This window comes from Dreissena polymorpha, chromosome 3 (assembly GCF_020536995.1).
Source record: "Dreissena polymorpha isolate Duluth1 chromosome 3, UMN_Dpol_1.0, whole genome shotgun sequence".
Classification (NCBI taxonomy): domain Eukaryota; kingdom Metazoa; phylum Mollusca; class Bivalvia; order Myida; family Dreissenidae; genus Dreissena; species Dreissena polymorpha.
This window is the reverse complement of record NC_068357.1, coordinates 118033798-118061383: the sequence shown is the minus strand read 5'-3', so window position 1 is coordinate 118061383 and position 27586 is coordinate 118033798. Positions and strand designations below refer to the sequence as shown.

General features: G+C 34.5%; 2 protein-coding genes across 2 annotated transcripts in view; both read right to left on the bottom strand.

The window, feature by feature from the left end:
• Positions 1 to 13701, bottom strand: part of LOC127871184 (guanylate cyclase 32E-like) — a 43179-nt gene extending 29478 nt beyond the window's left edge. Inside the window, exons 1-6 of the mRNA XM_052413926.1 lie at positions 13596 to 13701; positions 9361 to 9533; positions 5865 to 6011; positions 4985 to 5163; positions 2981 to 3122; positions 1073 to 1224 (exon numbers count right to left, since the gene is read on the bottom strand). Coding sequence (XP_052269886.1) covers positions 1073 to 1224; positions 2981 to 3122; positions 4985 to 5163; positions 5865 to 6011; positions 9361 to 9533; positions 13596 to 13690 — 888 coding nt within the window. The 5' untranslated portion in view covers positions 13691 to 13701. The remainder of the gene's footprint in view (positions 1 to 1072; positions 1225 to 2980; positions 3123 to 4984; positions 5164 to 5864; positions 6012 to 9360; positions 9534 to 13595) is intronic.
• LOC127872539 (receptor-type guanylate cyclase Gyc76C-like) lies at positions 13698 to 25152 on the bottom strand. Its single transcript, XM_052415865.1, has 3 exons — positions 24453 to 25152; positions 23382 to 23439; positions 13698 to 13726 (listed from the first exon to the last, which is right to left on the bottom strand). Exons 1-3 carry the CDS (start codon positions 24843 to 24845, stop codon positions 13698 to 13700), a joined length of 480 nt encoding a protein of 159 aa, XP_052271825.1. The 5' UTR covers positions 24846 to 25152.
• Between the last annotated feature and the right edge of the window lie 2434 nt (positions 25153 to 27586).

Below are 27586 nucleotides of genomic sequence, written 5' to 3'. Positions count from 1 at the left end.
ATGAGCATCACATCATTTCACATGGCAGTGAAAGAATAGAATCTACTCCTACACGAATGCCACGATGAGCGTCACATCATATTTCATGACAGTGAAAGAACAGGTTCAACTCCTACACGAAACGACAAGATGATAATCACATTTTATGACATGGCAGTGAAATAACACGTTAAAATCCTACACAATTGACATGATAATCGCATGACATGGGTGTAAAATAATAGAATGACGAGATGGGTTCTTCACCAAACGTTTGACTTTTCGTAAGATACAATGGATCTTGTTTAATTCTTAATGCTTGACATAAAACTCCAAAAGACGAACAGTCGGAAAATACCTCTTAATTTGAGGCCTTGACAATATCTCCTATACAGGTATAACCTGGTGAATGAATGATTATTGTTCAGTTAAAGCTATTTATTCACTAATTACTTTTCATGTGTGTAACACAACTCTCGCATGTTCATAAAATATCTTAATGAACGATCTCTGATATCCATCGCAATCGCATTTATATCGATAGTAAACATGTATCTCAAACGTACATCATGTGTAGATATAATTGCATCTACGAAATATTCAAATGTCTAAAAATCCGGATTTGAATAATATGTTAAATAATTGTTTCCTTTCGTGTTCAATCGAATTTACATGACCTTTCGATAATTCCTGACGCGCGATTCAGGTGTTTTATTTTGTGTCATATCGAACTTACATTACCGTCCAATAATACGTTTCGGAAATGGCCTTTAATCGCTCGAATCTGGAGTAAGATGCAACGACTGACAAAATTGAGGCAAATGGAAACTTATAATACAATATTAGGCAATACACTTTTATACAAATTAATATCTGCATTTGCAGGGTAATGGTCACTGCGAAAGTAAGCATGTTTAAGAGCAAACAGCAAACAAAACAGTCATTGATTGCACTAACATTGATATTACACTTCAATATGCAACATTTTGTAAAATGTACTTTAAAATACAAAAAAGAAACTCCTTTAAAGTTTCTGACAGGAAATAGACATAGAGATGCCCTCCAAGCGTTGGGGATGGCAATGTATACATACTGGTATGCCGACGCCACCTTGGGTCATCCGGAAGTTGCCAACCGGAAGTAGCTCTACCTTGGAGTCAGGTTGGTGGACGTCGAAAGTGAGGAGCGTGTAGTTGCCCTCCGCGTCCCCCTGGCGGTCGATGTAGACGTCGTAACCTAGGATACCTGCATTCATCACAGGATAAGAGCGCTGTTTAGTAATCGGTTTGTCAGATAAAAGCAATGCAATAATCAAGTTAAACAAAAAGACAGTCAAAAAGAAAAGAACAAAATATAATTACTTCAATCAAAAATAAACATGATGTTGTCAGATGAGAATTATCATTGTATTCCCGGTTTTATATGCATAGTTTTCTAAATCAGTGATATGATACATTTAAAAGCTTTATCTTAGAAAGTATGATCATCGATTGTGTGTGTGTGGCACTCGTCTTTTATTTAAACCTTAAAGGCCTGACATTCTCATTAAAGTACCAACATGTAAACTTTGTATGATAACGCAATATTCTCTTAAGAGAAAACCAAATTTACTACCACATATATAAGACCAGCAACACCTCTATATGGTATAGCGGACATAACTTTTATATAAGGTATTGCATACATTAATTATATATGTGGTGTTGTGGACATAACTTCTATATAAGGTATTGCAGACATTAATTATATATGTGGTGTTGTGGACATAACTTCTATATAAGGTATTGCAGACATTAATTATATATGTGGTGTTGCGGACATTACTTCTATATAAGGTATTGCAGACATTAATTATATCTGTGGTGTTGTGGACATAACTTCTATATAAGGTATTGCAGACATTCATTATATATGTGGTGTTGTGGACATAACTTCTATATAAGGTATTGCAGACATTAATTATATATGTGGTGTTGTGGACATAGCTTCTATATTAGATATTGCAGACATTAATTATGTATGTGGTATTGCGGACATTACTTCTATATAAGGTATTGCAGACATGAATTATGTATGTGGTGTTGCGGACATTACTTCTATATAAGGTATTGCAGACATTAATTATGTATGTGGTGTTGTGGACTTAACTTCTATATAAGGTTTTGCAGACATTAATTATAAATGTGGTGTTGCGGACATTACTTTCAATGTGGTAGTTAGGATTTGAGCTATGCGCATTACTTGCATATGTGGTATTCCGGATATGAGATATGAACATTACTTGCATATGTGGTGTTCTGGATATGAGATATGAACATTACTTGCATATGTGGTATTCCGGATATGAGATATGTATATTTCTTGCATATGTGGTGTTCTGGATATGAGATATGAACATTACTTGCATATGTGGTATTTCGGATATGATATATGAACATTACTTTTATATGTAGTTTTGCGGATATGAGATATGAACATTACTTGCATATGTAGTATTTCGGATATGAAATATGAACATTACTTGCATATGTAGTATTTCGGATATAAGATATGAACATTACTTGCATATGTGGTATTTCGGATATGAGATATGAACATTACTTGCATATGTGGTATTTCGGATATGAGATATGAACATTACTTGCATATGTGGTATTTCGGATATGAGATATGAACATAACTTGTATATGTGGTATTCCGGATATGAGATATGAACATTACTTGTATATGTGGTATTAAGAATATGAGATATGAACATTACTTGCATATGTGGTATTCCGGATATGAGATATGAACATTACTTGTATATGTGGTATTCCGGATATGAGATATGAACATTACTTGCATATGTGGTATTTCGGATATGAGATATGAACATAACTTGTATATGTGGTATTCCAAATATGAGATATGAACATTACTTGCATATGTGGTATTTCGGATATTAGATATGAACATTACTTGTTTATGTAGTATTGCGGATATGAGATATGAACATTACTTGTATATGTAGTATTGCGGATGTGAGCTATAAGCGCCGTGCCGTTGCGCATGTCGTCCCCGGATGTAAGCGTCGCGTGCAGGGCTAGAGCGTACGTGTGCACGGCGTCGTACAGGAAGGCGGCGAAGATTGGAACCTTTATCTGTAGAACGGACAGACAGGCTGTTTAAATATATAAGCACCCCTTAAATTAGAAGTTAGTCTAATCAGGGGCCAGGTTTATCAGTGAAAGCCTTTCCGCATACACTGGAAGTTAGTTTAAAGGGACCTACTTTTAAAGAAAAAATTATGTAAAGGTGGAAAATATCGCCCCTGTTTAGCAAGTGCGGACTGCACAGGCTGATCGGGGACGACACTTAAACACATTCATTAGGCCCAATTTTTACAGACCGATGCTCAGATGTGTTTCAAAAGTCGGTAAATGCCGGTCTTTAATCCAGATGGATAGCAAAACATTCAAACAAACTCTACTCTACAGCTAACTTTAATTGATAAGTTAACATTTATTAATATTATAATGTCGTTGACAAGTTCTTTTAATCGTATTGCCGTTTTGACGTTTTCATCAGTTTATTAATCAATTTATTAAATCATGTACATATTATTGAATTCCACAAAAATGGAGGTATATTTAAACTTTTTTAGGACCAGAAACGAGACATAAATTGGTTGTAAAAAACCTGAAAACAAAACAACTATGATATCAACACCACGACAGATACTCATTTATGAGGTTAATAACTAGATGTACGTACAAAATGACGCACAACTTTTTATGAATGGTAGTTGAGAACGTTATTGATCTTTAAGTGGTTTAAGCACTGACCAGATAATTACTGTCATTTGAGACTTTATTGCTGAAGCTGAAGAAATTAATTGACGCTTTACAAATGGGAGTACACTTCCTATAAAAGCTGACAGCCTTGTATTTTTTCTGACGAATTGGCTCGGATTATTTATTACACAATATTACTGGCAAAAACTCAAAACAAAAACCTAGCCATTTCGTGCCGTAACAAATGAAAAATCCTACGGGACATTCAGTCAATTATATCCCAATGTATTTGATCACGCGATCATAAATGCTTTTTTCAAATTAGGTACCAAGACCTGCACAAGCTATAAGAAAACTGCTAAAAGAGGATATTAATAAAACAAGACACATAATATCACACAGTAATCGAGTTTCTTTTTGCGAAATTAAATTTAATTGATAAATTAGAGCGAAGCAGATGAACGTGAATTTAAAAGACAAAGACTTGTCTTATGAATTCCACATTGATAAAAAACATTTACAAGCATGCAACAAGATTTAGCAAAAATATCAGTCAGACAACACTTTTAAACTATTTCCCAACGATTTGACAGAGCGAGTATTAAATGGACCCTCGTTCTAATATAAAATGACTTAATGCATTTTCGTAAATTGTCGTAATATATAAGTCCATACAGGCTGCAAAACTAAATTATTTTCGTTGAGATAAAACTTCCTTTAAACAAAAATAAATCCATGAAACGTGAGTGTCGCTATGATAAGCTTGAGCAGGCAACTTGCTTATATAGGACGACACTTGATAAATATGCATGACGCTCAACTTTTCTAGATTTAGTCTGAATGGGATGTGCTTCATTTTGTTACTAATTAGAGACATGTTAACACAAGATTCATTAAGGTATCACTGTTTTGCGCGATTACAGAAAGTAAAGAAAATAATGTAACTGCATAAAATCTTTGAACAATAGTTTTGGACAAAACAGCATAGATTTAAATATTTAGACCATCGTCAAGCTATTTCAAGAGGAAGCCGAAAGTTTGAGCGCCCATAATTTCATTAAGAAGTGTGTTTGTCATGTGTTTTGTCTCATGTATATTGCAAGTGCAGTTGGTTACTCAGCTTAGATTTAATACATCTCAAAATGATACGAATGATTTCCCAATGATGCAACGAGGGTTTCATGATTTTTATATTTGGGTAAAATGCCTTGACTGTGTGGAGTCCTTACCGCGGATCCTTTGTAGACCTGTGCGAACCCGTTGATTGGAGGCATTGTGTTCCGGCGTCTGACGTCATCCAGGAAGTGGTCCCAGTCGTCATTAAGGGGCGGACGAGGGACCAGCAGTAGGACCGTCTCGAACGACTGTACTTGATAAGTGTTTAAATCGTCTTTGGATTCGAATGGTGCTGAACAGGATATATATAACAAACAGTATTATACATTATACTTACTGGGTAAACGAGTACTTGAATGGTATGATTTGTGCCAACTTGCAGACATTATCGCAGATATATATTACAGCCTATCAAAATCAAACAATATTCTGTAAGCAATGTATATAACAACATAACGAGAATTACAAAAAACGTTATTTCTCTCGATAATAGCTTCAATCTTTAATGCAGTTAACGTTAAGGTAAACATTGATCACACCGATTTTCTGTTTATCCAATTTTGTTTGTATAACAATTGAAAATACATATAGTTGAAACGGATTTTGCAACAGTGTGGTACAACATTCAGTTATCACTGAAAGCCGCCCTCTGTGAAAAAGCGGCTTAATACGTGTGCGCAAATAGTCGTCCAAGATTTACCTGTGCATTCCGCCTAGCCTGGATTTAGTTAAAAATGACACTTCATCTTAACAAAATATTATATATAAGCGCCGCTTTTAACACTGAGCGTTTTGTACAGGCTTACACAGAACGCCACTTTACGAGCAATCATTAAGTTCATTTTTCCCACCGCCAGACTTATTCATGATTGGAGACATCCGTCATTGGCTGACCTACGAATCTACTACCTGCAAGTAAACTCAGACTACTTGAGCATCGTTTAATGTTAAAGTGTAATCAAAATTATATGTCGTTCAGTGATCGTCGCGTACTTTTGAGGAGGTATGTGTGCGGGTCCTCTGTGTACAGGCGTTCGTCCACGGCGATGACGACGTACTCGGATATCCGGTCCTCCACGTGCGCCTTCAGCAGACGACTGAAGTCAATCAGGCCGTGGTGGTCACCCAGAAACACGTAGACTAAAAACAAGAAACACGTAGACTTGAAACAAAAAAAACACGTATACTGGAAACAAGAAAGACGTATACTCGAAACAAGAAACAACACTTAAATTAAAATCAAGAAACACGTAGACTGTAAAAAAAGAAACACGTAAGTAGGAAACAAGAAACACGTGGACTGGAAACAAGAAACATTAAGATTGGAAGCTAGAATCACACAAAATGGAAACGAGAAACTCGTAGACTGGAATCAAGAAACACGTAGACTCGAAAAATGGGATATAGGACATATGTTATTAGGAGGTTTTTATTACTTTATCACGCGAGAGCTTTTACGTGCGCACACATTAATTTAAGAATGTAACTTGTTGAACTGTCAACCAGTGTGTTATGACTCTACTGAGAAAATGCATTCAATTATTCGATAACGGCTGACCTGATACGCATTCTCAGTGGTCAGCTATCTTATACGCACAAAATAGAGACCGCTAAATATAATATTTCGAAAGTACCCTATATGTATACGTTTATTGGATCATTAGTCTTAAAATTCTATAATTAATTGTTTGCAACTGCCACTGCTTGGTGGCTGCAGCATCTAGTCATCACACCGTTCAATTGACTTTAGCGAGTGTTGATCATGCGACGACTGAGATATTGTATACATATCAGTGGATAGCGGAGTGTATTTTCCATATTCTTTATATTTTACGTATCGAGTCGAGCAGGTTTGAGTGTGTTCTTTGATAGCCTTAGTAAAAATGCCTTTGTAAACGTAATCCCTATCTTCCTATCTGCTTATTTTTCAAGAAATCCGTTAGAATAATGTCAAAAATCAAACAAAATTCACCACTTTCTCATTCAAACTCTAATTACAAAGGATTTAGAACAAAGATAAATATGACCATAATTTTATTTAATCTTTAATAATTTTTCATCGGATATTCTAAATAACAGCATCCGACATGATCAAAAAATAAATAAATCAACGATTAAATTCGAGTTAGTTTCGAAAAACGCCTCATGATAACGGCCGTGCCTTATTATTAAATGGTCATGAAAACTACAACGAAAATACAATTATGCTCATGCATTCGGCTGAGACAATGTAAAATGGCATGATGATATGTGGACGTTACTCCTTGACCATATTCGATAGAACTATCAGATAAGTTGATCACAAAGACAGTTTTAAGATTTGTATCCGTAATTTGAAATAAAATGGGATGGGTGAGTGGATTTCTTCTTAAATAATTCTTATTTTGACATTATTGAAACAAGTCATTTACACGCAATATGTCTCCATAGCATGTAGAGTTGTTGACTCTCGTTTCCGAAGTCGGATATATCGAACTAATGGAAATTTCGAAAAAAAAGTTCATGCTTGGCATGTAGATACCGAAATACACAAGAATAATTTTAAAGGATTTTACAGAAAAACATATTAAATAACGGAAATTCCTGTGACATATCGCATTTAATCCGTTATTCATGTTGCAATTTAATACATGCCTAAGACATGTCCAAACTAGAGCATCACGAAGTAACAAATATTAACCCTTAAAGCGCTGGAGCTGAATTTTAAAGGCCTTTGCAAACAGTTTGGATCCAGATGAGACGCCACAGAACGTGGCGTCTCATCTGGATCCAAACTGTTTGCTATTCTGATAGTATTCTTTGAAAAAAATCGAAGAAAATGCTAATTTTAGAAATTCTGCAGACGACATTTTTGCAGACGACAAATTTCCCAGCATGCAAAGGGTTAACTACTTCGGGCATGCGTAGGAATCATCTTCATCGACATACATGTTATACAACTATCTTATCGTATTCCAAAGGGTACACATAAATAATTTAAAGTCAGGCATTTCAGTGTGATTCCGTTCCTCTTGACACAGGGTGATAAAACATAAAATAAAGATGAGAAAACATGCAGCCAGGACTCGAATCCTGAACACATGTATACATTACAAATGATCGACCAACTGAGCTATCCGGTCCGCTTACACATTGTCCACTACGTCGTAAACCAGGGAACTAGAGAAGGAGAGAGCAATGGTATCTACAAGAACATTGTTACTTAAATCCTATGTTTTAAGTGCTCGTAAGAATCGTTACATCCAGACGAGTCTAATCAGCATTCACAACATAGGATTTTGGTAACGATTAAGAAAGTTTGCTGTGGAAATATGCCTCTTATGTTGAGCTCTGTAATTAAACATAAACCGCTCCTACTTAACAGACGCAAACACCGATATATTACATTTATTTATTTTTTAAACTTCTCTGTGTAAAAAGAACGTTTAGGAAATTGTTTTAAATTAATACAAAACAGAAAATCTTTGGACTGGATCTCGGATACAAAGTATTATAAATACAATCCTGACTTACCGCAGTGGTTTTATAATAGGGAGAAAGGTCTACCCGGAAATTAAGAGAAGTAAGTCACAGGGAAAATCAGCGCGATATTGCTCAATTTTATATATACTAGCAACTGGTTATTTTAATAACAGTTAGTTTCTCCATTGTACATGTTCAATTGGTCAGGAAATATAAGACTTTTCTTCCATGGCAACGAGATGAAAATACCAGTCGCTATACCGATAAAGGATAAGACACAATATCATTAAAATATAAATTCCTATTTGGATATTCGACTGTTATAGAAAATAACAATATTCGAGATAAAAACTGCAGTTTATAGGACAACTAAAGTCTCATTTAACATTGTGTGCACACAAGCTTATCAGTGACGACGCTTTCCGCCTAAACTGGATTTTCGCTACAAAGATACTACCTTTAACAAAAATCCAATACAGGCTTTTATTTCATGCTTTCCGGTGGTTTATAGAGAAATATCAGTAAATTAAAACTGATAACTTAACTGTTTCAAACAGTGAAAATTATCAATAAAATTATCGATAATGTTCATTGTTTACTGTGAAATGACGTCATTGTTTTGACGAAATGACGTCATTATCCAAGCGAAATTCTTTAGTTAAACCCTTAAACAATTTATATAAACGGTGAAAAAAGCATAAAATAAAAAGAAAAAAAATGTTGAATTCGGTGGAATATCGATTTTAATTCACTCGTTATCATAGAAAAAATATATTTTCACGAGTGGCGCACGAGTCTATCATCAATCGTGAATTTAAATCGATAATCCAACGAATCCAACAAATATCCTCTATATCTGAGACGTCACTTTTAGCACATGCATTAAGCGCTGTTTTCCAACAGCGCGCTTCAATGTTATTATGGGTAGATGGTAATACATGTATGTTAGGTTCGTTTTTCAAAAACCTAGTCGCTATCAATCTTGAAAGGCGACCAAACGTATTTTAAGGAATGTCGCCTTACTTACTGCGCGTCACTTGGTATGACTTTTCAACAATTTGATACATTTCCTCGCCGGATGCGTAAGGTTCCGGGAAATATATGGCGTCATGCAACCGGATGTTGTGGTCCTTCATGAGCGTCTTCAGGCTATCGGCTGTCTCGTTCCATATTGAGCTTGCACCCACCACCAAGGTCACCCTAGGAAAAAAGAACATACTCGTAGAAAAACGTTTAGAAGTAATTGTTGCAAGTATACACATGTTTTTCTGGCATCACAAGTTATGCCAAGGCTACTGTAAATGCAAAATACTGTTATATGATCAAACATACACTTTAACGTGGTGCCATATGGATATGTCTACGTAATTTTAAGAACCCGTACCGTAGAAGCACGTTAATATAATGGCTTGCAATTGAAGTACTTAAAATAACGACCTCTTTAATAAATATAAAGAGTTTTCTACTCGGATTAGACTTGAAAATATACGTTTATACTAGACAGCTTAAATTTTGTTAAATACAATTATACATTATACCACATCGATCTTTAAAGAAAATACAGTGTGCGTATTGTAGCCTGAAAATCAGCTTTTTAAGTCGACATATAGTACAGTACATTTTTCATAATATCTTAAGGTTTAGCTGATATATACTTAGTTTGTCATAATATTTTTAGGTTTAGTTCGTATATACTTCGTTTTTCATAACATCATAAGGTTTTGTTGATAAACATGTATGCTTAGATTTTCATAACATAATAATTACAACTTCTGTCACATTCATATGAATGCTGCATTCTGATTGGATAATTTGTTCACGTGACCGGTTTTTCATTTGCCGATGAGCCCACTTCGTATGCAAATTTATACATGAATATTCATATTCTACTTTCTGGTCGTAAACAAGTTGCCAAAATGACGTTATGCTTTGCGCGAAACTTAATGGCTTTGTTTTTTATTGGTCAATAGCGAAATGACACTTTAATTTTTGCGCGAACTTCAAAGATATACCCGTTTGAAGGAGATGAAACCGAAACTGAAAAAAATCATTCATACGCTAGATTATAAAGGACTTTTATGACCCTTACCACGATAAAATTTCTCATTTTGAGTAATTATAAGAATTTAATAGTATTTTTCTGCATTTCATCGGTGTATGAACTGTCGGGAAAAATACACCTTATATATGCATAAACGCCGCTTTAGGTTGAATTGATATATACTTAGTTTTATATAAAATGTTTTTGTTAAGTTGACATAAACTTAGTTTTTCGAAACATGTTTCATGTGTTGTTTTTTGTAAATGGAAATCTATAAAGAGTTTCGAGTTTTGCTTATATGATAAGCAATCGAACTATGTTTATAATGAAACGTATTCTTAGTTTAAGGGAAATTTATTTGCATTCAAACGACAAGGACCTTAAAAAAGAGATGTTAGAAAGAGATCATAAACGTTTCTTACGTTAACAAAACAGATGTAAAGATACGTTACACATTTACGAATCAGCACGTAAGCTTGCCGAAAGACCGATTAACTAAAGGCAGTGTGGATATCACATCATGAAAGATTCTTATGCAACATGCTTTATGCAATCTTTCTAAAAAAATATAGACGTTATGAATACATTTGTCGTAAAGTAATGAAGATTCATGCCACAAATCTTTCATTGCACCAATGTAGATCAAGCAGAAGTGAAGAGTATTTAAATTAGCACGTGTCTTTATCTTGACTGCTGTAACAGTTGCGCTGGTCTGTAGCAAGGGAAAGTCGAGTTTTCATCCTTGATAACGAGACTTCTGCTTATCTGAGAACTATCTTTGTTAAGAATCGTTCAAACATTGTTGATAAATGGAATACACTTTGTCGAAAGATCCATATCCTTGTCTTTCATTGAAATATGTGGAACACAATTTATTTTATGGAACATTTTTGCACACAAAATGTTAATGTTTATAGCGATTTAAATGATAACATTCTTAATTCTTGCAAACGATGTGCATACATAACGTTTCAGAATGGCTGTGACTTGCCGTTCTCTTTTCGAAAACAGCTAATTTTGCATGACAGAAGCCAGTGAATGAGTCTCGCTCTTAGACAAAACTGGGCTAAATGCATGTGCGTAAAGTGTCGTCTCAAATAAGCCTGTGAAGTCCGCACAGGCTAATCAAGTTTGACACGTTCCGTCTTAACTTATATTTCACTAAGAAGATACCTACTTTTAACCAAAACAAATATCATAACATCGGAAAGCACAGACTGCTCAGGCTAATCTTTAGCGACACTTAACGCACACGAATTGCGTCCCTCTTTAGCGACACTTAACGCACACGCATTGCGCCCCTCCTTAACGACACTTAACGCACACGCATTGCGCACCTCTTTAGCGACACTTAACGCACACGCATTGCGCCCCTCCTTAGCGACACTTAACGCACACGCATTGCGCCCCTCTTTAGCGACACTTAACGCACACGAATTGCGCCCCTCTTTAGCGACACTTAACGCACACGCATTGCGCCCCTCTTTAGCGACACTTAACGCACACGCATTGCGCCCCTCTTTAGCGACACTTAACGCACACGCATTGCGCCCCTCTTTAGCGACACTTAACGCACACGCATTGCGCCCCTCTTTAGCGACACTTAACGCACACGCATTGCGCCCCTCTTTAGCGACACTTAAAGCACACGCATTGCGCCCCTCTTTAGCGACACTTAACGCACACGCATTGCGCCCCTCTTTAGCGACACTTAACGCACACGCATTGCGCCCCTCTTTAGCGACACTTAACGCACACGCATTGCTCTCCTCTTTAGCGACACTTAACGCACACGCATTGCGCCCCTCTTTAGCTAACACTTAACGCACACGCATTGCGCCCCTCTTTAGCGACACTTAACGCACACGCATTGCGCCCCTCTTTAGCGACACTTAACGCACACGCATTGCGCCCCTCTTTAGCGACACTTAACGCACACGCATTGCGCCCCTCTTTAGCGACACTTAACGCACACGCATTGCGCCCCTCTTTAGCGACACTTAACGCACACGCATTGCGCCCCTCTTTAGCGACACTTAACGCACACGCATTGCGCCCCTCTTTTGCGACACTTAACGCACGCGCATTGCGCCCCTCTTTAGCGACACTTAACGCACACGCATTGCGCACCTCTTTAGCGACACTTAACGCACACGCATTGCGCCCCTTTTTAGCGACACTTAACGCACACGCATTGCGCCCCTCTTTCTCGGCACGAAGCTCTTGGTTAAATGCTAGTTTTCAAAGTAATCAATATTGCTTCAATATTTAAATTCTACAGCACGTTTTTTCGTGGACTTATTAAAGATAATAATATAATATATTTCGTTCTCTCTGGAATGAAATGACACAACATATAAGACAGGCTAAGAACCTCCCCAATTTCAAGTTCACCGTAAAAACCCATCAGCTTGCTATTATTTGAGTTTTTTGTTTTGTTTTATTCTAGTGTTAATTAGTTGTTGTTTCTAGGTCAACTACATAAAATGCATTAAGGACCACAATGGAAATAAGGATTGACTCCCTTTTTTGTGTGCTATCCTTGTATTTTAATGTTTGTGACATGGTTTAAATTTTTAGTACACACATATATATACATGTAATAACATGTATTTACCAATAACAGTATTAGTATCTCAAAGTTTTAGATTAAGTTATATAATTTATTGAATTTGTATATACCTGTATCTATGTTTGCTTGATTTATCAACTAGGATGCTATTTTAATTTATTGGTTTGCTATTTCTTATGCCATCAGCAGACAAAACTTTTATGTGTAATTATATGCTTTATGTACCATGTTTTTCAAATTGTTAAAATATGAAATAAATGAATGAAAGAGTATATTTACTCAAAGCGAATACGACCTAATACACGGTCTTTGTCTGTATCACATCGAGCCATTCAGATATCTCGATAAGATAGAACAAATGATCACCTTAATACATACAAAATCATAAATGTAATCGAAAAAACACATCAATAATTCCCTGAATATTTATCTAAATACGTTTCGCTATTTCATCAGCGATTATAGAATTGCTGTGATTGCGTGATATCACGTAATAGCGTGCATACCCGTTCCATTGGTAATACTGCAGGACAGCGATTATACATGTATACGTGGACCTACCTGTTCTATTGGTAATACTGCAGGATGGCTAATATAAACTTTGACACCTTGCCGGTGAAAGCGTGATATCACGTGATGTCATGCCTACCTTTTCCATTGGTAATACTGCAGAATGGCAAGTATAGACTTTGACACCTTGGCCGTGGAAGGCTGGGTTGTAGCGAATGTCCGCCGTGTCTGCATGTCTTCCTCACTCCGGCTCATGGAGTCGTGGCATTTCTGAAAACAAAAAACATACTTTTAATAACTGACATCTTCAGAAAAGGTAACGTTTCGATGAATCTATATTTTTTTCATTTTTTGCCAAAAGGCATGATATGAAGTAAACTGAAAATTAATACGTGGACGCTTCTGTAAAATTAGAGTTTTAGTAGACACTGTTTGCTGTTGTTGTTTTTTGTTTAAGCATATAATCCTTAGAATAAAATTGAATATGTTCTTTCTACTAATTATTAATAATGAACATCGTTCAAAATAAAGATTTGATTGAAAATTTTAAGAAAATGAATAAATCGTGAACTGATTAAACTTGCACCATGATATTGACTTATTATATGTTTTAATGTTATTATTCAAATCAAGTGACACTATAGCACGCAAGTACTATAAACTGAACCATTCGCAGTAAATATGGTCAATCACACTAACGAACGTTCTATTTTTCGACAGTAACGTTTTAATATTTGCTGTATACAATGCTTTTTTTAAACAAAGTTGCTGCCAAATTAAAGCAGGTAATCTATCTCAATAGACGCATTCATGTATGGCAATAATGCAAGTAAGTTAATAATCGCTACTCACAAATCCGATACCGCCAGGCATTTTGTCTACATGTTTTAACTACCAACTCAGTTGTCTTTGTCTTGTTTATGACTATTCAAAACGCCATAAAAAGTAGTTTTCAATTTAGTTTCAACCCACTTAAACTACTCCAAATCATTACCATAATAATGGCTTACAATATTTTAATACAATGGACAAGAAACAGTTAAACACCATAATGTTTCGCAAAGTAAAGGGAGGCAATGCATGCATTGCAACATATTTGTATTGTTTCCGTTCTTTACACAAACATTATTTAGCTTTGCAAGATTGTGCAAACTGGAATGTACACTCAATTTTAGCAATTCCCTTGTTCAGGATACGCTTGTCACATTAAATATTTACATATGCATTAATTGTTAAAACTGTATGGACACAATATAAAGAAGTGACACTCCAGTTTCTGCAGCAGTATTGCATTCTTATTATAAACAATTAGTTGGTCCTTTTTTTAAGGCAAGTGACTTATTGCCCTAACAGTACAAAACAGCACAATGCGAAACAACAAAAACTCATAGTAGAGTAAAGCTGGGGTCACCGCCTTGGAACGGTCAATGCAAAGCGTTGGGGGTTTAAACCCGGTTTTAGAGCGCTCAAACACACAATTGACCCAGCAATATTCATGATACATATAAGGGTACATCAAATTTAATTTATAGCATTGTAACTCAAATTAAACAATAATAAAAGTATATTGAAACGCATTCAATTGAATTACCATTGAATAACTCAATGGTAGGAAGGAGACCAGAGCAACATAGTTAAAACTGTTTAAGGAACGATGAAATGAAATTACGAACAAGTGTCAACTATATCCCTTCATTTTAGAAAAAGATTTAAAAATATAGCATCATATAGTTAATATTTCATATTTCAGATCACAAACTTGAATTTCATAAAAATTTAGCACTGAACATTTATCAAGTTTGGTAGATAAATTTGTATTGTATTTTGTGTGGTCCTGCTTTGCTTACCAGTTATAAACATGTACACATATACAGATGTATATGTACATGTTTATAACTGGTTTTTAATAAAATAAGCCTTGAATAAAAGGCTAAAGGACAGTGATTGTTTATCTGATAATGTTTCTGATGTTTCAATTTTCCTAAAAAAAAGAAATTTTCGTTCAATAGCATACGGTTATGTATTTTGTGAGGGGACCGTTCTCAGCCAGCCGTCATAGAATTCGTGGAAACGTATACATTTGCAGCATAACAACAAAACGGAGACCTTTTAATGTGCCTTGTTAACAGCAAACAACACACACATACACCGGCCCAGTTAAAGCGGAAAAATGCACTCAACCTTGCTATGTTACTTAAATGAAATATACGAATGTAAACAGAGTGGAATGTTATTTGTTAGAACAAAAAGACTCATGCTGTGGTAGCTGACTATTTAATCAACAGCTGTTTTGTGTTCCTTTGGTTTACATTATGTACTTACGTAGATGCAAAACATTTTTATTTGATAGGAAAAGGGGCACTTGTGTTTGTTTTATTTCAACGTAACTTTGTATCGCCACAATGTTTTTTTTAACATTATATATATCAGAATGTCAGAATGTGAATAAAAAATTGAAACTGCATATTTTGAGATACAATCATTCTTCTGTCAGATTTTTTAGCAGCCTTTGTTCTGGTTGCCATTATTGGTGCATCAGAAAAGCAGAATAGTATTTAATAATACAAGTATCTGTAGAAGTATATGGCATACACAAACGTGTTGATTGTTGCATGGTCAATTCTTATGTTGTTTTTGCTTCAAGAAAAGGTTATTTCATGTTTCGCTTTCACTTCTGATTCATATTGTTTTCGTTTTTTACTTTGCAAGAATAATTATAGAAAGTCTGAATGCAAAACAGTTTATTACTTCTGTAATTATTTTCTTCGTGTTCAATTTCTCGTTGAATGCACCTCCAATAAGTTTAAGTGCCTTAAATATCATGTAATTTTACTTTCCTAAAAAAAAAGTCACGAGCTATGTTTCAGAATTCCTAGATAACTGAACCACCAACAATCTTAACTATAACTGAGATTGATGTTATTCAAAACTATGCAATTGTATTGGTGCATTTAATCACAAAATTACCCCTGACGCAATTAACTCGGTCTAAACATAATATGAAGAAGCTGAACCATGTTTTGTTCTTTTTTCACCATGCACGTTATAGTTTATCTAACGGATAGGTCGTTCCTTTGTTGCACCATTAAAGGTTATCATCTGTCAGAATACCGGAGGTCATCATTTAACAAGCAGATGAGAAACTGAAGACATATTCAAAAATTGTAACGAAAAAAATCTTGAGTTATTCATGCACATATTATGACACGCGAACATACTATATAATATAATTATAGTTATTAAATTATTGTAGTCCTAAACTTCAACAATGAAATAGTAAGGTTGTTATTATTCCAGTCGTATGACACGTTTTTTTATTTACTTTCATCGTTTATTCGTGGCTTATTTTTATTTAAAACCACTGGATACTACTGAGTGCGAACGCCACTTTCTTCCGGTTACGTTGCGGGATCAGATTCGTTTCAGATATGATCATATTGGCCCGGCTGATAATAATGATTGCCCGCTCGAGACGTCAATTTGAAAGTTATACAGAAGCGATATGAATAACGTACACATATCAGCTTAATCCCTTCTTTTTAACAAGACTTAAGAGCATAGCAACGTACATGTACACACGAATTTGATACAAGTGCGTAGAACAAAATAAAGAAACATCATGGATTTAAAGAAATCCTAATTAACAGCAACATTATCAATATTTTTCTTGTATTTTTTTCGGGTTTGCATTTTGTGAATTCATTGAAATACTTTGTGTTAATTAAAAGCTCTCTGTTAGAAATATTTAAAAATTAAACACTGGTTTCTTATTATTAAAATTAGTTTTTATATTTACACTTTTTGCGGATCATTTGCAAATACAGAATCATTGCATGAATAAAATGCGTTTTAAGTTTTTTTTAAACGCCTTTACCATGTTTACGCAATATTCTTTTATTAATGAAAAACGTGCAGGCCTATTCAGTTGGGTTTTTAAACTTTATTCAATTATACAAACAACGGTCGTTCATTTTGACAAGCACAATACTTCCTACGCACCTTTTTTTATGGTTTCTGGTGAACAGATAAAAAGTATCACATTGATTTCCATTGTTTGTACACTGGAATAAAACAAAACAAAGCCTACAGTGGTAATACTTAAGTTTTATGGGTTTTTTTTCAAATGATTTTATTATTCACTTCAAATCCATTCAACGCATTTTGTCATACGATAATAAAACAATAAGTGCGTCTATTTTTACAACAAATCACATATTTGTGTGCTATTTTATTGACAAACTGAACAATAAAAGTACTTTGCTGACGTCATGATGGGTCTTTGTATGGAGTCTTACCTACGCAGAGACAATCCCATGATATTTGCGTACGAAAATGTGCTTGATCGGGTATAAATTAATACATAAATTATTATTTTTTCGTTTATATATATATTAATACATTAATTTTTGTAAACACTCTCTATTTCTGTAAGTCAGGCATCAAACGACCGAGATATTACAAGTTGTTTATGTAGATCAATATGCATATAAAATCGTGAAGTTGGTAAATATAGTTCATTAGCAATACACAAACAGCCTCGTATTGTACGATAGTATGAGTCTCGTTCAGGGAAAACTGGGCTTAACGCATGCGCGCAAAGCGTCGTCCCAGATTAGCCTGCACAGTCCAAACTGCCTAATAAGGGAAGGCAAATTTGCGCCTTATCTTGAATTTTGTTCAGAAGTCTTCCTTCAAACGAAAAATACAATAAAAGAGAAAAATGTCGTGTCGGATAAGTCTCTGTGAAATGCAAAGGCTACTCTGTAACGACACTTAACGCTCCTGCATACAGCCTATTATTTCCAGAAAATGACTCATACCATGATCAGGAAGCTCTTCCGGTCCTTACTGAAATAAAGGTATGGTCTTCGCCCTGACAAACTAACGAAAGAAGCGGGAAATTCAATTTAGAAATAAGATCGTTGTATAGTATGTTTGCCACATGCGGTTGGAGTATTTTAAATTTCCTGACAAACGCTTAACACATTTTTCGCTTAAACAAAACATTTCAATATTTGTTAAATAATTCTATGGAATGTGTTTCTTTGAATATGATTTTATACCTACATTTAATGAAGCAAAATACATTGGGCATTCAATTCATATATTACAACACGCCCATCATCAAACCAAAAGCACAATGCAAAGCTTTAAACAGAAGCTAAACATTTTTTTTTCGAAATAATAAGGAAAAGTATTTTCAATAATTATCTTTAAAAGAGACATGCGTATAGCGGCTAGTCTTTAATAAGTGACGAGTGACCAATTAACTAGACATTACGACACAAATAACATCACTTTCAAGTTTTAAATACAAAGGAATTATCGAAGCAAAACATATTAATGTGATAAAACAGTGCAAGTAACTTGTCAAAGACTTATAGTTAATGAAACGATTATAATTTAAAGGGACTGTCAACCGCGATTGTAAAAAAACGAAAATTTTTAAAATACCGTATTTTGTACAATTATTAGTTTATATTGATTAAAATATCGCGGTTGTTATATTACATTACTTAAAAAAAGTTCATATTTTCAGATTATTTGGTAATAAAATTTCGCGATGTGTAATCGAAAGTACATCGCGAAAATATGTGACATAACGATATACACGCTATAAATAACGCAAGTAGATTGATCAGTTTATATATAAATTATATACAATTCACTACGCATGCATAATTTGCATTCCTGGGTTTACCACGTAACGATGATGATCAATCTACTTGCGTTATTTATAGTTAACTGGTAGGTTACCAGGTAGACATACCCAGTAAAATTTATTACAGAATATACTGAACATATGAAAACTTTTTTCAAGTAATGTAATATACCATTCGTGATATTTCAATCAATATAAACTAATAATTGTAAAAAATAGGGTATTTTAAAACTTTTCTTTTTTCGTCAATCGCGGTTTAAATAAGGCTGGTTCGACTACATCAAACATTGTGTAACAATGTAAAGCAAAAGAATTATGCATTTTCTCGGTATTATCTCTTCGGTTTAATTCTGCCTATACTTTGTTAGACTTGGTGTAAATTGCTGTATCGGAAATATTTGGAAGCAAATTAAAACACTGTTTTTTGCGACAGATGATATCTGTCTATTTTCGGGTTGCTAAACGATCTCACAAACTTACACAATTTTGAAGGGCATGTCTATTGACTTAGTGCATTTCAATTTTACAAAATATTTTTGTGTACGTTTTAAGACATATTTTCAGGAAATAAAGGAGCCGCTGGCGAATTCATTTCTAACTATCTATATTAGCGATATGTTGTTATGCTATGAACAAATGCCATGAGTCGCTACGGACTCTTAACGAGATTACAGTTGTATGATCCATTATTGTGTGCGACATAAATTTAGAGTAGTTTTATGATCCATTATTGTGTTTGACATAAATTTAGAGTAGTTTTATGATCCATTATTGTGTACGACATAAATTTAGAGTAGTTTTATGATCCATTATTGTGTGCGACATAAATTTAGAGTAGTTGTATGATCCATTATTGTGTGCGACATAAATTTAGTGTAGTTGTATGATCCATTATTGTGTACGACATAAATTTAGAGCACTAAATTCGCATGTAATGCGTATTATTATGATTTATTACAGTAATCACAGTTAATGCCCAGCGTTTAAGACCTTAACATTATAAATATAATAATAATAATAATCAAGCTGCTTTTATAGATTTACAGTAGTCAGGATTATTCTCGATTCAAAATGAAATGTGTTTATATGGATTTCCGCTTCCAGTTATGAATAAAAACCGAACTAGTACTAGCATAATATCAAGATATCACGTGCCATCGAAATGGACCAATAAACTCGTATTAGTCAGTGTGTAAATATTGACACATTCGTATCTGTACGTTCACACTTCCCTTTAATCGTTTTTCTTGTATTATCTAGAGTAACAAATAACAGACACAAACTTTTTCGCTCATGCATTGTCTCTTTCAATTCCTGAAACCTAGAAGAGGCAGTTGTCTTGTCTTGTTTCTCGCAATCGGATTCTTCTCAGATATAGAAAGTCGACCCGGTCCGATACACTGTATTCGTCCGACAGATACGAACGACGACCCGCTCCTTAATTTATAACAGTTTATAGTAACGATATGTATTGTAACGTTATTATTTGATAAATATCTACCGGAAACAGGCTATTTGTTTTTTTAACAATTGTCGGTATTTACGGAAATACCGCCGATATGCCCTTTAAGCATTAAACAGCTTAAATACCCTTAAAGACAATCTGAGCATAAAATGGCGACTAAGGTCTACTATTATACACACTGAAGCTAGCGATTTAACTGACTGACTTCTTGCCAGATATAGATCCACAGAAAGCGTCGAAAATTCATAAATCATGTGAAGAATATTTTGATTGAGCCTTGTTAATTGTTTTCCACCAACGCGGAAGTCAGTTTGTGCAAACTATTTCTCTAGCATGCGCAGAACGATTAAGAATCATAAACACGGTAAAATATTTATTTTCTAGTTCTATGTGATTTTATTTAAGAGAGATAGAGATAGATATCAACTGGTACCTTTAAAAAATAAATAGACATGGACCATGTTACGTATTATCAAGATTACAATCCACAACCAGCGGTAAAGAGCTTGAGAAATATATAACTTTCAAATCAATTATACTGGGTATTCTAGCCAGTCTTCAATAGTAAAATGAGAGAAATCGTGAATTGGAATATGTATACAAAGTAAATGATATTACGGAGATCATAATTCATACAATGCTAGTTTGATTTAACATACAATTAAGAAGTTATCTATGTAGATTCATTAAAACAGCTTTTGTAGTTTTGAAGTTAAACAACTAACCCGAAGACGTCAGCGCTCTTGGTTTGAGCTTCGCATAAGAATGACAAAGAATGGTTCATGCATTGGCAGATAAATCTTAACAATGCGAACATTTTGTTGATTATTACAGGAATTTATAAATATTTTCGTAAGTGAAATGAGAAATACATCTCAACATTGCCGGGCGGGTTGTTTGACGAACGTGGAGCTTAAAGGGGCCTTTTCACAAATTTTGGCATGTTTTGAAGTTTTTAAGTAAATGCTTTTTATTGATAAATGTAAACATTAAATTTTAAAAGCTCCAGTCAAAAATCAAAAATAAAAATAAAAAAAGGAAAAAATAATGTAGCCCGCAGCAGGGTTCGCACCAGTGACCCCCGGAATCCTGAAGTAAAAACGCTTTAGCCAACTGAGCTATCCTTCCAAGCATACATAAGATGCGTATTTTATACGTTATATAAGCAATCTTCGTAGTTTCACAAATTTAAACGACAACAACAGAACTCTCCAAATTATTCAATCGTTTCGCGTTGCAACGCTTTATAATTTTCAGGTTTTTGAATCGTCAACAGATACATATAATAGACCATGATAAATGTTCAGTAATACTGTTTCCTCACAAATATCATAACTAAACCGAAAATTTGCGAATCTGAAACAACTTTTTTCAATTTTGTCAATTTACCAAACCGTGAAAAGATCCCTTTGATATTGGCCTGTCAACATGCGATGTCCCAACCCGGAAGCAGGGCATTGCATGTCAACATGTTTTTTTTGTTTTTTTAACTTACTTATTATTGTCTTACACAGATTCATATCTTTTTGTTTAAAGTAATTTGACTGACAAAAACATTTCACGAAATTTTGATGGCATCGAAACCTCTTTTGTTACTATTCTTTATCAACACAACATTTCCGTGTATCGGACATTAACCGATCGGTAATTTTGTCTTCAATGACAGACATTTTATAATAATATTCGTCGGACACGATCAAGTTCATATGCGTGTGAGTTTATTGAACTTAAAGCGATGAAGCCACACTATGGGGGGGAGGGCGAATTAATTTAAAGAACGTCCGATTATAATACATAAAATATTATTTAGGACGTTAATCTGCGCCAAGGCCAATTAATGGGCTTCACGTTAAGCAGAGTGAATCGTTATTTTTATTTTAAAAATCATTCATTTCGCTTTATAAAATCAAACAGATAATATTAATAAAAATCGGCTGAAGAACAGACTTTTTGTTAAAGCGATGAATGACCTGTCAGATTAATGGTTTCATTTGTAATCTCTCTTTGTGTTTTAAAAACTCATAGAATCTCTTTCCGGATCTCTAAGAAGCGGTATTGTCGTCAGTAATGTATTTCCAATGACAGTCACCATACAGTCGCTTTACGAGTTATTAGCAGACCTGTCAATCGATTCATAAAATGAACTATCACATTTAACATAGCTTAAGTAGCATTTAGAAAGAGGAATTCGAATTGATCATCATAAAGACCCGTTTTCGCGGATATAAGAAATAAAAGCTGTAAAAGACATAACATTTATTATTCAATATTTTTACGAATAATGTATGAATTAAAAAACCATAAATATTACCCAAACATACTTACTTGTCACAATTTTCATTAACAATTACGTAGCAGGTTAAATAAATCTTATTTCTTCAATAATCTGAACCTATAAATAGAAGAAATTAACAAGACCAGCTCGATTGCGCCGTGTATAAGTACCATATAACCTTTATCAATTTTTTATTAGTGAATGGCATGTCTTTCGGTTTCAGTATGTTCTAAATACATCTATTTGTTAGCAGTATTGCTAATTTTTCGAATCTAAAAGATTAAAAATACGAAATGAATAATTTTTAACTTGGCAAATCGCATTTACATTCCTTGAAGTAGTCGTTAGAACGTCCATTTACACGTTAACCCTCTATGCTTATATATATGGTACATAACTTTAAATGGAAATGTTCACATAATTTCTTAATTTCAAAAACTAACATCAAATAAATATATTAACAAACATATAATTTTTGAATTAGTCTTGTATACCTATACATATAAGCGCAAACAATGGATACCATTTTTTTCTTTTTGGGAATCGAACTCGGCACCTCTGAAATCAAAATCTGCCTTCCACTAAAATATTTTCAGGCTCTCTGATTGAATAAAAAAGGTTTTAGCGCACTTTTAACGATACTTTAGGAGCACATGTATTTTTCTTGTTGTCGGTGAAAACCGTTGCAAACAACTAAAATATTTTATTGATTTCCATTGATGGTTATCCAAAAATAGGCCGATGCCTTTATAAAAAAAATGTTATTTTGCATTTTTAACTATAATGCATGCATGCGTTTTTTCATATATTACAATTTTTGAAAAAAAAGTGTTTGTCGAAAGTTGAACCAGTCCATTTAGACCAACATATTTAATTGTTCTTATCTTGTTGTTATGTGTATATATCTAATTTTGGTTGTTTCTTTATATAATATTCAAATCAAAGTATTGGTTTGTAAGAGCTAATAGTTTATTAGACATTTACACGTAAAGGCACATGTATTTATCAATTGCAGTTATTATCTACAAGTTTTGTTTGTTATGAAAACCTTAGAGAAAAAAATATCGGATATAATGCAAAGCGGTTGTCAATAAATGAATTTGACAATATTTGCGACATAAATCTGATAACGCTTAGATAATGTAAACAAGTGATTGTTTATGTATTTTGAGAGTGTCAATGAAGTTATATTACCTCTCAAAATCTCAGTTACAAACAAGCAACCTAAACGTTAAATGATAAGCAAATAGACAAGAGGGAAAATGTGTTTTCTTATTTGTGTACATACTTGAAAATAACAGATAAATAAAAGATTTGTGTTAAATAAAAGTTGAACGGTTTCACAACAAAGTGATCTTAGTAAAATCGTTAAACTTAAAAATATCAAATTAACGTGTACTCAATTAGCAGCCGGGTATTCGTTCATTTTGAAATTGTGCATGTAAATACAAATGACGTTTTCTTTTATCTTTACGCCGGAAATTATGGAAATTTTAAATACAAAATATAAATGTGCTTTATGTATAATTTGCTTGAAAATACAAAATCGAAACATCATACAAAAAAGGAACATGATGTCAAGCAGACGACTTACGTATCCGATCATGGGAAGGTTCCATGCCGCCGCCACCGTCGACTCACAGTGACACGATTCGTCTGGCCCGATGAACGCGATAATCCCGTTCCCGTAGTGTGACGTCATCGCGTTGATGGCGTTCAGGGAGCTCCGATCTGTGTCGTTAAAAAGGCATTCCAGCCGATATCCGGGCAGCAGCGACTTATTCTGATTCACAAAGTCCAGGGCACTAAAGAACGCACCGGCGAATGTCTTGGATCCTTCTTTATCACCGGCGGAAGAGAGGAAGGAGATCATCAGCGGGACACGTGCATCCTCCACCACCGACGCCGACCAGCTCAGTGCAGCCAGACTTATAGACCAGAATGTCACAGTTTGCCAGGTGACGCAAGGTGTCTGAAAATCTCGCATGTTGGTGTAGTTTGTTTACATTTTATATAAACACAATTATGCCTACACATACGGATATTTTTAACACATGTTGTTCAATGGTTATTTCGTTGTTGTTACTCGCAAGTGTTAACCGTCAAACATGTCGTACAGACTGTTCAGGTTTATGTGGATTTGAATCACGTCCTCTTGAATGTTAACATTTGTGTCTAAACTGCAAATTCCTATAGATCATTCACAAAGTTCCGTGTTATGATTAACTTCATTCCATATCTGTATTTATCCCCAACAAATGTCAAATTGAATATAAAACGTGTTGTTCGATATTTAATCCACTAATAATATATTTATATGGTTATAAATAGCAATTTAAATGAATACTGAAACCCAGTGTTTATCTCTTCTATCCGATAGAAAAAAAACACACACGTTAATACTGATAAAGTGAAGATGGGAGCCGTCTGTTTATTGTCATCGTAAATTTTAATATCCACCGATAGATTTACTCATCAAAGTGTACATTCTTCGGATTAAACAAATAATTTAAATTAAAAGTTAATTAAATCTGAATTTTTATTTATCACGCTGAAAAATCCACCAAAAATAAAATAATTACTTTTTAAATATAATATAAATATTGACACGTTCCTTGTAAACTCCGCGGCCCGTATAACGAAATGGTATGCATGCGACTATTATATAGAAACTTGATATAGTTTACGTTCCAAACTAAGTAATAGCGACGTGTTGAACTAATGAGGAAAACAGTTTTCAAACTTAATTACACAAATCACAGTATTGAATATTTGTATTCCCTCGCTCAGCGAGTTTAAGTCAAACATTGTTAAAGCGCTGAAGTAAAAGTTCAAATCCGAAAGCAAACATATCCCGGTGTTTCGAGTGGAAGTCCGCGTGATTAACTGTACCGGTAGCGGCGAAGTGTTGTTCGCTCTCACTGCCAGCTGACGGCTGCTAACCGCTACTGAACCAATACCAGCCGCGCACCGATACTCGCAGTAAGCAAATACCAGTGCCTTATCGGATCCATTTCGGGTCCATTTCCAAATATTTGGATGATTTATTAATGTAAAATAAAACTACAATAAAACAATTATGTACTATAAATAGCTGACTTGAATATTCATTATAAATCTTAATACTAGAGCATCCATCTGCTTATCAAAATCAGATAACAACGTGGAATTGATTTATTCTCGCTTTGCATAACTTTGTTATCACTGAGTACGTATATAATCTACATATAACATTTTTCTCGAGTTAAACTGCAAACGTATAGCTGTCACAGACAGCGTACCGGGAAAAGCTGTCCCTCGCTCATAAATGTAAACATCTGGTAATTTTAGAGATCTGATACTCGTTCTGAGGAAACTGTTATCATGCATGAGCGTACAGTGTCGTCACAGATTAGTCTTTGAAGTCCGCATAGGCTATTCAAGGTCGACACTTTTGGAGTGTTTGGATTTTTCGTTAACTTTAAGTCTTTTCTTAAGGAAAATCATGATAATTCGAAAGTGTCATCCCTGATTAGCCTGTGTGGAGTGCACAGGCTAATCTGGGATAACACCACGCATGCGCAATCAGTCGAGTTCTCCCAGAAGGAGGTTCAATTGTAGACTACGAGCAGTTCGTTCATACCGATGATATTTCGTTTAAGTGTATTTATCAAGTCGAATGCAACGATCATTTCTTTATAATTAGACACACCGGATAGTCGTTTTCTTATGGATCACGACTATAAATTATATAAGTTCTATAATTGGATGCACATTTAAATTTAAATACGAATGTAATTACTTATAAGTCATGCGTATATGTGAAATATATCGTGTGTTTCGTGAAGAATAATTATGAGAAAAATAATGCCATTCTATTAAATAGGAAGACTATTTAGCGCTTTATACTGATAACTAATGTTTATTCTAATGCTTCACTGTCCCTTTTGATGAAAAACTGTTATATGGATTGTATTGCATTAACTTGAACTGTACCCACAATACAACTCGTCAAGCAATGACATGCACTGTGACCCGTGAAGCAACCAGAAAGTAGCTTTTTCCACTTCGTTATAATTGTTACCTTACAGAAGAACGCGGCGCTGAACTGAAATCTGTAGAATTCATATTTAAACCCAATTTGAAACTCTGTAAGCAATCTGTTTTGCACGTGTTTGGAGCATTGTGCGTGACAGTGTAATAGTTAAGCACAGTTTCCTGTTATATTACTATGCCGTTTATATATTTTATTCCCCGCGCGTTTGGTCCGGATGTATATAATCTATTTCCCGCTCGTTTTGTCCGGGTAACGAAAAATAACACAGCACGCATTAGAACATGTATGTTTAAATCTATTAAAAGTACCTAGTGCGGATCAAACTAGACCTTTATGCGTATCGACCATTCCATGGCGGCAACCACAGCTTTAATTTTCTGCATGCTCTATGTTGTATGTATTGTCAAATAGTATATAGGAAATATGTCACTTGCCATAAATAACAGACCTGTTCGTGTGGACAAAAAAAATCACTTGGTTATATTCCTGGAGTTACAACTTTACCTACTTTACCGCTGATATTTAATAATCATTATAAATGTTATTAAGGTTTTTTCGCCATTGCCATATGCAAAGTGACTATTTTAATTGTGTTTGTTTCATACCAAGAAGTGTGGATAAAAATAAAGAAGGCCTGTCGATTCTTTCCACTACGGAGCGTAGCGGATACACTTTCGCAATGAACTGTTATT